The 13510-nt window shown below is 36.5% G+C and overlaps 1 protein-coding gene across 2 annotated transcripts in view; it reads left to right on the plus strand.

Annotated features, from left to right (window-relative positions):
- LOC107165089 (uncharacterized) overlaps window positions 1-13510 on the plus strand; it is an 85585-nt gene that overhangs the window by 61528 nt on the left and 10547 nt on the right. For both annotated transcript variants that reach the window (XM_015513167.2, XM_015513168.2), the window contains exons 2-4: window positions 3619-6360; window positions 6866-7171; window positions 11084-11220. In XM_015513167.2, coding sequence (XP_015368653.2) covers window positions 3619-6360; window positions 6866-7171; window positions 11084-11220 — 3185 coding nt within the window. The remainder of the gene's footprint in view (window positions 1-3618; window positions 6361-6865; window positions 7172-11083; window positions 11221-13510) is intronic.

The following is a 13510-nucleotide window of genomic DNA, read 5'->3' on the forward strand; positions in this document are numbered from 1 at the left end:
TGTAGGTATCGTCTTAATGTTCTGGAATTTTATTTATATTTTATACATAGGTATATAGATTATTATAGGCTTATACTCTACTATAGTGACATACAAGTAATGATGAAACGTATTTGCATTATAAATATATATATATATATATATCATAACTATTGTGGAGCATATAGATCACAAAGATTATGGTCGGTAGTTTAGATATGTTGAACGTGCACAATATGCATTACAGTTTTTAAAATTTTTTTTGAGGGTTCTTGTCGTGTGTATATAATATATGATGTATATCGATGAAAATTTTTCTCGGAATAAAAACTGAAACGATCATTTGAAAAATGCGATTAAAAAACAAAATTAATAGATTTTAGTCTTTGGTGGTATGACGCGAACCAGTTTTTTCATTGTCATGTCATGTTACTGCCGCGACTCTGATGACAACGATGGCAAATATGCTTCTTCGAAAAATGTACACGTCAAATTACTGCTACAGTATAGGTATAGGACATTGGCGTGTACCTACTCCTGGAACTCGTCGTCGTTACAGGAAACGTCTCATTATTTGACGTCGACTAACTCCGATTGACATTCCTGCGGTATTAATAAATTAGTTTTTTTATTTTATTCTATTTTTTTACTTTTAAAGAACTGCCTACATATTTTATGCGAAATATGAACTGTGCAGTAACTACTGTACCGAGCCACATCAGAAGGAAAGGAGGCTTGGCCGTCGCCGCTGCATCACTATTATCACATTAGACACCAACTACTATATAATACCAAACGACAGCTAGTTTTAATAGCTATCTCTTACTCTCTCTCTCTCTCTCTCGCGCGCCGATAGTACGCTTGTCGTTTTTTTCCCATTATTATTTTTCTACTTGGATTTACGATTAGCACTTATATTCCGTACAATAAAATTAACAAGGTATGATCGGTGCGGATGGTGGCGGTGGTGATTATCGCGCATAATAATACAGTATATAAGAATGTAACATATATTTGCAATTATAGTAGTCAATAATAATAATATGATGATGATGATGATACACCCTCCGTAATGATAATAACTAAGACAGGGTAGTAACAATTGCATATTGTACGTTTTAATCGCGCGTGGAATAAGCGATAACAAAACTAACTGGCTTCATTTAGGTCTCGATTTTAATTATATTTTCGCTGAACAGTTTAATATTATTAATGTTTTGTGTGACGACGGATGAACGGCGTCAACCGGGCGGCTCATGTGCACCACCCAGACAGATGAGACAAAAAATTAAGGAATATTAATTAACTATAAAAACGTTTCATGTCAAAAAACCGACGGCGGGCTGTTTGCATTACGTATATTTGATTTCAATGGTAGAATGTCGGAGGCAAAAAAAAAACTTGACTGTATTTTCTTCGCTATTTCGGATTATTTTTAACGTGGAATAATGATATAAAATATATATATATTTTTTAAACTAAATCTACCTCTTGCATTGGTATAAATCGAAAATCGATTCCATATACCTATTTTGCAATAACGACGCAACATTATAAATTGACATATCATCATATTATTTGAAGGTATAACGATGTAAATTATAGCGGTATTTCACTCTTGCCATATTGGCCTGTCTTTTAATTGTTTGCCAGCCAGTAGCGGCTCGTCAAGGGAGGCAAGTGAGGCTCAGCCTCACCTAAGTATTATAAAGAAAAAGGAGGGACATATTCTATAATTATTGTTATTTCCAATCGACTTTAAGAATATTAAAACACTCAATAATATATTATACATTTTAAAATACAAAATCTTTTTGTTATTAATGTTATTATATATTATTATACTAACAAAAAAAAAAAAATAATAATATTTAAAATTGTGGATGAATTATTATAACAGAACCTTCAAGATTTTAATTTTTTTTGGTGGGAAATTATTTCCCATTGCCCTATTGCCCTATGGTGTGTCTACATTTTGAAAATATCTGCCTCACCCATCATACGGTTCACGATCCACCACTATTGCCAGCACAGCCAAAATTTAAGTTTTTAATCATATTAAATAAACATTTTAAACAGTATTAAGCATTGGTACCTAGATAATTGTAAAATTATATGCATATTTTTTTGAGGGCTCGGTTCATACCAATACAAAACAAGTAGCGTATCGTTAACAGTTTTATACATAATTGAAAATAATATGAAGAATTTAATGATTATAAATACACGCATAATATTTACTATTTTTCCTACTTTTCATTTCTGTGATCTAGTGGTGATTAGGTTTTGCTCGTCTAAATATTCGGCAGTCCTTAAAACTGAATTGACTCCAATGCTATATGTATATCATAATTATATTGTTCTAATTTTTGATGATCTGTTAATGGATCCAAGTATGTTGTTATAATTGATTAACAATAAAATAAAATGTTAAACGAGCCCGTAAAATAATTATTGTTATATTGTTTCTCCGTCTGATTAGAACGCAGCTCGACTTACGACCGATAAGATGAGTATGACTTTAGAGGGAACGACCAACGACACGGATAATTACGTTATTCGACATCATAACGGTGACGGTCGGTGTGGGTAGGCGGACTGCAGGGTAATCCCATTAAAAGTAATCCGTCGTAGGGTTTCTGTGTTTTCAAAGTTTTATCTACCGTGGAAACGATGTGCGCGCCTGGAGCAGTTTTCGTGTATACATGTTGCCTAAATTAGCAACGATGATTGTATTGTACATGATGAGATATTTTAAGCGTTGCATTTTATCTCGTCCGTATTTATACTCCACTCACTCCGCAGTGAGAACACCGAGAACGAAAAAACGAAACCGAAGAAGCAGAAGAGACAAAAAAAAAAAAATCTAATGAAGGTTATTATAATAAGTATAATATAGTACAATGCGCTCACTCGCTTATGTGCTTATGTATATATGTGCGTGTATATTAAATGTGTGTGTGTTATTACGTATTATATATATATATATATATATATATGTGTAATATGTATGTATACATATAAATCGTGTACAAATTTAATCATTGTGACATTATACAATTAATGCGCGTGCGAGATTGGTATTAATGACGTCTAGACTTTTACGGAAATTAAACGCGAGTCGAGCTGCTGTGTTTAAATCATACAAAAGTTTTTATTTTATATTTTTTAATTAACCACACGTTTTTTATCTACTCCTTTTTTCTCCTCAAGTTATACACGCGACGATCTCTACGGTATACCTATTCTATATCGTGTATTGTCGTGCGTGGTTCGTTTGCTGTTTTTTATTTTTAAACGTTTATTTTGTTCGTCGCACTCATCGCGATCGTTAATTAAAGACTCCCTTAAATCTGGGAGCTTATCTTGGATCGCCGCGCCCCCTCCCCCCAAAAAAACCAAAAACAACACCAAGCCGTTTCTATGCGTGCATGTCCGACAATTTTAGCGCGCATTCAAATACAGATATGAGTACTTAGGTTATCTCTAATAATTATATGTGTGGGCTGGATAATATAGTCACGTCCGTTTAGGTTAGTTTCGGTGAAATCAAAGTCCTATCACGAGCAATGAAATTTGAAAACGCCCAATAAAAAAAAACGCGATTTCTAATTGTTTATGTTTCGTTTTTTTGCGCAGGTGCGACATCGATGACTTCAGACGATGAATACGATGAAGAGAACGGGCCGATGCACGGCGAAAAGTTGCCTAGAAAGTTGTCAAATACGTGCAGGCAATGCGCCATGGGATTTCTGAGCTTTTCCGAGCTTTCGGAACACAACAAGACATGTGTGCTCCGCACCGGCGTCGCGAACAACGCAGCCACTTCCGAAGATTTCGATCATCGGAACGACCACGATGACACGGACGATATCGAAGACGATTGTGAAGCTGACGACGACGAGGACGTTGTGGACGACATGGACGACATGGACGAGATGGACGACTATCACCGTCACGGACACCATTACAACGCGGCCGGTCTGCAGGCGATGGCTGTTGTTGATTTGAGGAGTGGCCGTCATAATAACAACATCATAAACAACAACAATAATAACAACAATCACAATAAGGCGCACGAAGAGCAGAGAAGACAGCGGCAGGACGCCGAAAACAACAACCGCCGTTACGGTGGTGGACTTCCAGACTCCGTCGTCGGCGCTGACGACATCGTGGCCGGCGGTGGGATAGCCGTCGACGATGCGTCTGCGCTGGTGCCGGCCGGTTTCCCATTCGCCGCTTATCAAGCGGCCGTACAGGCGGTTGCCGCCGCAGCCGACGTGCCAGCACTCCAACAACAACAGCAACAACAGGCGGCAGCCGGCCACGTGACCCTCGAAGCGTTGCAACACACCAAAGTGGCGGTCGCGCAGTTCGCGGCCACCGCAATGGCTTCAAATAACGGTGCCGTCTGCAACCAAAACGTGCTCCAAGAATTAGCCATCGTCAATTCGTCGTTGTACACGTTGCAACATCAACATATGATGCAGCTGAGCCTCATTGAACAGCTCCGCCAACAGTTGCAGATAAGCCGTCAATGCGGTGGCGGTGGTGGAAGTATCGACGGCGCCTTGTCCGTGTCGCCGCCACTACTCAGCGATGGCAATGACGACATACCCATGTCATTGGCTATATCACGGAACAACAACGAATTGATGCAACAGATTGTACAACATCAGGCCGTCACATCGCCACCGCTGCCCCCAGCACCACCTCAGCAGTTGCTGCCGGCAGTTACACCGCTTTCAATCCCTGTACCAGTACCGATTTCCATGTCCACGCATCAGACCACTGACGACTGTACCACACAGACACCATTGCTCCAGCTCAGCCGATCTCCGTCGCCGTCTACCTCACGCTCGCCGACGCCCCCGCCGGCATCCATCATGGGAATAATGATGCCTGAACTGCAACGCCCTGCTCCGTCGCCATTGCAAGCTTTGCAAGCTTCCGTTAAAACCCCACCGCCGCCGCCGCCGCCGCAACAACCCAACGCCGTCCAGACCATGGCGCTGGTTTCCACCGAGAGTGCGGCGCAGCCGCCACTTCCGGCCCCACACCAGTCGCAGCCACAACCATCTACATCGTCGTCGACTTCATTTTCGCTGACGCCGTACACTTCTTCGCCGATCGTCACGCATCATCATTCCATCCCGTCATGTTCCGTTTCGTCCGCCTTCGCATCGTCCATCATAACAAACTTAGACCCACCGCCGTCGCCCAGCGAACCCAACTCGCTGGAAATGTTGCAGCGCCGTGCCCAAGAAGTGCTGGACAAGGCCAGCCAAGGCATGTTGGCCAACAACCTCGCCGACGAGCTTTCGTTCCGGAAGTGCTCGGGCAGCGGTGGCAAAGGCAGCTCACTTTCGCCTTACGACGGTAAATCCGCCGGCGGCAGTGGTGGAAGTCGAGGAGACAACTTTTACAAGCACAGGTGCCGTTATTGTGGCAAAGTGTTCGGTAGCGACTCGGCCCTTCAGATACACATCAGATCGCACACTGGCGAACGTCCATTCAAGTGCAACGTTTGCGGCAGTCGGTTTACCACCAAGGGTAACCTCAAAGTCCATTTCCAGAGACACACGTCGAAATTTCCTAATGTCAAAATGAACCCGTTGCCAGTTCCCGAACACTTGGACAGAGACTTTCCGGCGTTGATGCCCCCGCACTTGAACCAAAGTCCGCACCAACAGAACGGATGCAACTCGCAAATGCCGCCCAACTCCACTGGCGCTCTCACTCCACGTTCTCCGTTGTCTCATCAGTTTTCCACGGTCTCGTCCGCCTCATCTTTTCCGACGGCTCTTTCCAATCTATTCCGATCTAGTGGTAGCCACCACAGCCAACATCAACACCATCAGTCGTCAGCGACAGACATAGCTCTCCCGTCGAACATACAAATGCTGTCGCAGCAGCAACAGCAGCCCGCCGAACAGTTATTAATGACAAACCATCATCTCCAACAGCAACACAATATCAACCAGCACCAACACAAGCAACAACATCATCATCACTTGCCGAATAATCACTCATCACCGCTACCACTATTTCAGTTCAAACGCGAACAAGATCAGCCTGAGAACTTGAGCAAACCGGCCAACGCTGGATGCTCTTCCCGCGAATCGTCTATTCAGTCTCCTTCGCATCTCTCCGATTCCAGTATGACACGCAACAATAAAGAAGATCCTACATCCTCCGAGTACATCGACGATATGGCCGTGGACATCGACTCAGCTGACGTCGATGAACGTCAACATGACATCGATGCCAACACTGACGATTTTAGCGTCGACACAAAGTACAGTGGTGAAGAGGAACGGACCAACAGTCCTACTATGAATGATGGATTACAAGATCAACCTGAAAACCTATCCATCAAAAGTAAATAGTTCATTATAAGATAATTAATAGCTGTACTTAAATAAAAATACGTCAAACTTACACTTGCACGTCATAATATTGTAATTTATTAACATTTTCATCGACCTCTTAAAAATACGTACATTAATAATGTAACACTTCGGGCGTAACTATTACATACTATATGTATTATCATTTATGGACACCGTTGTGTTACTAGGTATAGGACAATAAGATAAGCCTACTAAGAGTAACCGTTTTATTATTTTGAAGAGTTTTATTGTAGTTAACTTCGAATAAAAATACACTACCACTGTACAAAACTCATATTTGTAAAAAGAAACGTTTTAAAAAATAATTTTTCCAAAAATGCAGTATAGGTACATAGTTGCACTTAAATAATTTCGTACCTACTACGGCTTTCGTTCAATCCCCCATCTAGCAAGCACAGCCAAATAACTACACCAATCAAGATTACCAAAAAATAAATTTGAACCATTTTAATATATTAATCTTTTGATTTCAGGTGGCAGAGTAATGATGGCCAGTTCACCGCTTATCACTTCGGACGAGTCCTTTTCTCCCAGGCCGACGTCGTCGTCTTCGCGACATCACGGTTCCCAGGCCGGATCTCCAGTATCGATGTCGTTCCACAACAGTAGATACTCGCCCCCTCGCGCATTGGACTTGACGCCCAAACATTCGGCATTGACCACCACTGCCAATCACATAATGACTGCATATCTGCCACCTGCGTTCGCCGGGCTCATGGCAGGATCCACTACTTCCGCAGCCGGACTTCCGGGCCACGGATCGTCATTCGGACCATCTGGTAAATGCCACAGATAATTTATTTGTAGAACAATTTTAAAATTTTAAAAGAAAAATCCCAAGACATCTATTTCGTCCGTGTCGCTATTATTGTATTGCCGTTGGCTGATATTAAATACTGCCGCGCACATCACGTGCCATTGTATGTTGCCGTTGCGCGCAGTTATGAATAGACACTCTCGATCGTACACATTTTTTCTAAATTCAATTTAATTCGTGTAAAATAACTATTCTTTTAGTCCCGGAGAATAAATTGCACGCACTTTTTGGCATCGTGTCAAGCACGCTTGGATGAAAAACGCGTCGCATACATCACGCCTGAATTCCTTATGTTATATTATCATCGCATTATTGTCTGGTAAAATGCATTGACATTTAAAACGTTGAAATGTTCATCGCGTCATTAAGTTTTATATTTAGATGCATTCTGTCACTTTGTTGACTAAATCAATAGAATCTCGAGCATTTCTCTTTTGCTGACTACTATTCGAGACAAGCTTTCAAAACCATGTGCGCATATAATAATAATAATGAAAATAATAATAATGATAATTTTAAAACGTTGCGTGCTCTGAATCTGATCTAATACCGAATTTCGTTATACTATCAATATAAGCCACGATAATAACGCAATCAATCAAAATAATAATGTACCTATTAGCAAACATCGTTCAATTTATTATGATAATGACGCGTATGATTATAATAATAAATATTTGTTTTCCCTCGATGGCAATTGGCGGCTGATCGCGGCACGTGTACGGAAGTGGGGGCACACAATTGTTATTATTATCATCATAATCATGATTCATGACACATTTATAATACACAATCAAGTAGTTTAAAAAAAGTCAAAACGATTATATTATTACACCTAACCTAATATGTTATTAAACGGTATAATTAGTATCATAACAGATGTTGAAGATTTGGTGTAAACAGTAGCTACGCGTAATAGTAATATACAGTAGTAGTAGTAGTAGTAGTAGTAGTAGTAGTAGTATTCTTCAACGTGTATAAATAGAAATATTGCCACTAACAATAATAAACTGTATATTATTCATGAAAAAGAGTTTTTACACGGTGGCTAGCTGAGATGCCTATTATACACTTCTCTCCCGTGGGCCGATACATTAAATTTTTTTTCATTTTCGTAAACGCGAATGGTAGATATTCCAAGATTTCGTTGGAAAACCATTTTTTTGTTTCTAATTGTATTTTTTTTATTTTTATTTTTTTTTGACTCGATTAATATCCATTTCACGGTACACTCGATACACACGCCGCATAATATTTTATCGATGATAATAACACGATGGAAATTATTCTCAACGCACCCAACTGATAAATCGTAATATCATTCCTTTGTTTCGTTCGTTCGTTCTTCTATCGGACGTTGTATTTTATCGTTTTTGAGGAGAATCGAAGTAATTATAAACGCCGTTGCCATTATTTATCGTGCTATTAACGTATATAAGCACCAACCATATGTGCGTCACATGTCTTTTTTTAAAACACCATATAATGTTACTATTATTTTCATTATGCCTTTACACGCCGAATGATGTATTATCGGTATTTACAAACACGCATTTTTAAAAAATTTTTTTTTAAATTAAAAACATAAATTATAATTATTTTGCTAGCGAGAGAATTTTGTTCGCCCGCTATTATTTCAAAATCCTCGCTGCTGGTTATAAATTATTGCGGATTTACATGTTTGGGACTCTTTGGCTACTAGTTAGTAATGAACAGTAAAATTTATTGTCAATAAAAATTAACATTGTATCAATTTTTATTTTATCTCATCTTTAGAATTTTATGAGATTATTGTAAACACAATGTTCAAATTTGCGTCGACAGAACTTCGTGTTATTTTATTAATGTTTTTATATTTGTGCAGCCTTGTAGAATAAATCTGTTGATTAGATTTAAATTTTTTTACCACTGCAAATAGTTTTACGATAGTATTGTATCATTATTGTTTTAATATAATATATTATTAGCCGGGCAATACCACATGAGATCTCAAAATAAATAAACAATATTTAAGTGTTACGCATTAAAATAATTATTAACCTATAAACATACGTTACGTCACTAAACATTTAAATTTCCGAAGTTTAGTATTGTAATTCCTTAAGTGCCTCCAATGGGCGGTTTCTTATTTCCAGCCTCTCAAAAGCCATATCACCTCCATCACATGCACTTATTGTAAAACAACATTTACAGATTGTGTATATTTAAATAAACGTTAAAAAAATAAAGTATTGTAATTACCGATAATTTTATCGTTTTTCGTACTTCACGATCAAAGTATAACTCAGGAACGGTCTTTGAGATATATAAATTTATTTAAAATATATCTAGTTATTAAATCGCGAAATTTGCAGCTAAGTTAGGCTGATTGTTGGGCAATATAGCGTTACCCAAATCTATATGAACATGAATAATAATAAAATATATTTTTCCCTTTAAGTCAAAGATTGTATTGAACAATATATTATTATTATTCGGTAGGAAATAAGTACCTACCTAATAACATCATGTCGCCGACTTCTACCGAATTAATGAATCCCATATATTATTGAATTTATAGCATATATTTTAATTATAATATAAAACTGGTCTCTTTTTTCCGAATTTTTTTGAATTCTTACGCACTTATATTTAAACATTATAATAAATTAATAAATAATAAACAATTTAATTAAAACACGAAGATGGTATTCTGCGAATATATAAATGTACAATTATTTAACCCACTCTGTATGATATACACAACGACTAAAATGTAATTTTCTGTTTTCATTTCAAATAATTATTTTGTTCGTTTAGACATTTTTTTTTAATCTCTTATATTATAAAATATTTATTGTTTCAACTGAACATTACTTAAATAAAATATATTTGCTACGAGACATCAAAAGCAGTGTAGGTTTTGTAGATATTGTATAATAATTATATAATATTATATGCAATATGCATTCGGTTTGCTCACCTTGGCGTTTAAGAACTAGTGTGATAAATTTTCAATCGGAGATCGATGTGATAAATCATACTAATTAGCACTCGAAAACCATTCTGCTGAGGCGCAACTCGATTTAGCCAAAACATCAGATATCGTCAAGAACGGGTTTTTCTGTTTTTCTACATACGTTTATTTGCAGTCAACCGAATGTGGTCGGTAATTTACTTAAAGATTTCCCGAAAATGACGTCTGTAAAGTACCATCTGTGTTCAATTTGGTTGATTTAGTGGAATACGTGAAAAATTTGAAACTTTTATTGCTCCAAAAAGTGTTAACCGAAAGAAAAATAGAGTACACTTCATTGTAAAACCGCCCCCTCGTTCTGTACAAGATCTAAAATGGTATATTTTATATAAATAAACGAATGTCATGACTTGTAAGACGTGGGTTATTTTTATACTGAAAACGAGATGAAACGAATATTTGAAACATTTGCTTGCACATAAAACATAATATATTTTCGAAAAATCACATTTCGGGGAAAAAAATCGAAAACATTATATCGTGTGCCTCGGTAACGCGTGAGAAAATGTTTTTGGTATTATTATATAAATACGAGTGTGTACTGTTTTATTTTTCGTTCCTCCAGAAGATGATGAGAAATCGCGATATCATCTAGCATGAAATTAATAATAAAAATAATAATAATTATCATAATAATAATAATTATTATTATTAATATTTTGATTTGTGTTCTTCCGTCCGTTACAAGCTGCAAGGGCTTATCCGGCGCACGTCTTCGTCGTCGGCGGGTGGCTTTTTGGACCGGGTGCTTAGATTTTATTATTATTTTTAATATTTGTGTGACAGGGTTGTTACCTACTATCCCATGTGCGCGACAAAAATTATGCAAAATAATTATTTCCGATGTGTATGTTTTAGCTGCTCGAGGAAACACCACGTGCAACATCTGTTTCAAAACGTTCGCGTGCCACTCTGCTCTCGAGATCCATTACAGGAGCCATACCAAAGAGCGGCCGTTCAAATGTTCCGTGTGTGACCGAGGATTCTCGACAAAGGTACGATCGACACTTAACCATATCATTTATCAAAAATATAATTCATCATAATAATACTCGTAAATGTTAGATACCCAACCCAAACCCAACCCGTTAGTTTAAGGACCAGATTCGATCAATTCTTAGGCGGTAAATGGCATTTTATAAGCACTCTCAATGAAGCCCAAATTTTCAAAATATTCTTATAAAACAAAAAAAAAAACATTTAGTGGAAAATTTCAAAAACCATAATATTATATGGTTTTAAGTCTTTAAAAGTTTTGTGTTTTCTATATATTTAGAAACTAGGCTCGCCTTAAATAATATCTAACGGTTAATTGGGCCATCATCCATGTTTGCGTACACAACCGTGTAATAGCTACAATGATAAGTTCCACTTCAGGTTACAAGTAATAATTATTAATAAATAATTAGGTATAAACGACAAAAATATAGACTATGCACAATTATGTTAAAATAATGTTTATACCTCGATGTGCCACTCAGAGCTCTTCTCCTATATCAAGTTGAAATCAACAGTTCGCTACAGAATTGAACTAAAAAATACTCTCTAGAGATCGGTGCTAAATTGTATTGTGTTCTTTGAAAAATCGATCAAAGCCTTAGGATATGAGGTTGTTTACTGCATGGAAAAAGTATTGTTTGCGTGCATACAATACTCGTAAAAACATCGTTTTCCTGTTCGTGTTTAAAACTATATTATATTCCAGCGAGGACTGGAACCGTTTAATTTTTTCGTTCCGACAAAAGAACATTTTTCGAAATTTCAACAGTTATTTGCATCTTCTCATTAAAAAAAAACCTACTATATCTGCCTCTTTTTCATACTGACAGCAAAAATGACAGTACAATTTATCGTTAAATGAACAACAATAATATGCTTTGTATTGTTTATATAATGAGAGGTACCAAACAAGTGTATATACAAATTCAATTTGTGGTTATTATAAAAAAATGTATATCAGTACCTACCTATCTTTTGATATCCCATAGTTAAAAAGTATATTGACATATTGTTTTTTAACTAGTCGTTTAAGAATAATTGTTTGAAATACTATGTTGGTATTTAGTATTATAATTCATAAGTGTAAGAAGGATTCCCTTGTCTTCTAAATACTTTTAAGTTGTATTTATTTACCTTTTTTTAGTCAAGTGTTCAGTAGAATAATTTTGTGTACAAATATAGGCATCAAAATAAAGTTCCATCCATCCAATTAGAAACATTATTTCATTTCTGAAATGTTACTCGAGGAACAAAAATCACATTTATTTTTGTATCTTGTATCGTATTGTATTGTAAGTTGAATGATGCATACTGGCCTAATATTATTATATTATTATATTTTTCTCGATAGTTAAAAGCTATCAATAAATATTTAAAACGTAAAAAAAAACTAATTATTAATTTTCTACGGTTGATTGGGTCTTGAACACCGTTCTGGCATTACGGCGATGGATATTAGTAATAATATTAATGTAATATTACGCTTATTGGTCGGAATCTCTATACACTCAAGAGGTGTATATATCTAAACGCTTCGCTGTTAACATCGTCGTGAATTTGAGAGAGCCGCTCTAGCGCTATTTTCTCATTTTCCCTGTTGTTTGACTGGAGGTAGAGTAATGGAATAATTTCGCGATCCATCTTAACAAAAAGTGTGAAAAAACCTGTTGATTTTAACGGGCAAACGAATGATATTGATCTAACAAAAAAATTAAAAATTCTACGTTTTTACTTTTACCTACCTGAAGCTTTATTTACCCATAATTATGTAGATATAATGAAATATAAGTTCCAACATCAATGGTATTGTGTGCTCTATTCAATTTATTTGACTTGGACGTTCATATTTTATACATATTATAATGCAATTTTTATTTGACATTTATCATTTATGTTTGTCGAGGTCCGTCCGAAAACGAATTATATAATATTATTTTGAAACCATGTTTTTTTTATCCCACTGTTGAGTGTTTGATTCCGGCGTGTATTGTATATACCTATAACAAAATGTATAATTTTTGATATTCGGTTGCATACATGCTTAACATAATATTATAATATGTTGCTGATTTAATTAGATTTATTGTTGTAAAACAGTCTCAATAACACAATTCACCCAACTCGAATCAGACATTTTTGCCATCTTCATTGTATCTGTGAAATTATGTACTGATTTACAATTGAAAAAAACATTAATATTACACATTATTTTTCAATAATAATAGATACCTAGCTACCTGCAATTTTATATCACCGCTTTGCGGAGTAGTCGCCAGATGTGATCCT

Source organism: Diuraphis noxia, unplaced genomic scaffold (genome assembly GCF_037042655.1).
Source record: "Diuraphis noxia isolate RWA-SAM2 unplaced genomic scaffold, SU_Dnox_SAM2 contig0001, whole genome shotgun sequence".
Lineage (NCBI taxonomy): Eukaryota > Metazoa > Arthropoda > Insecta > Hemiptera > Aphididae > Diuraphis > Diuraphis noxia.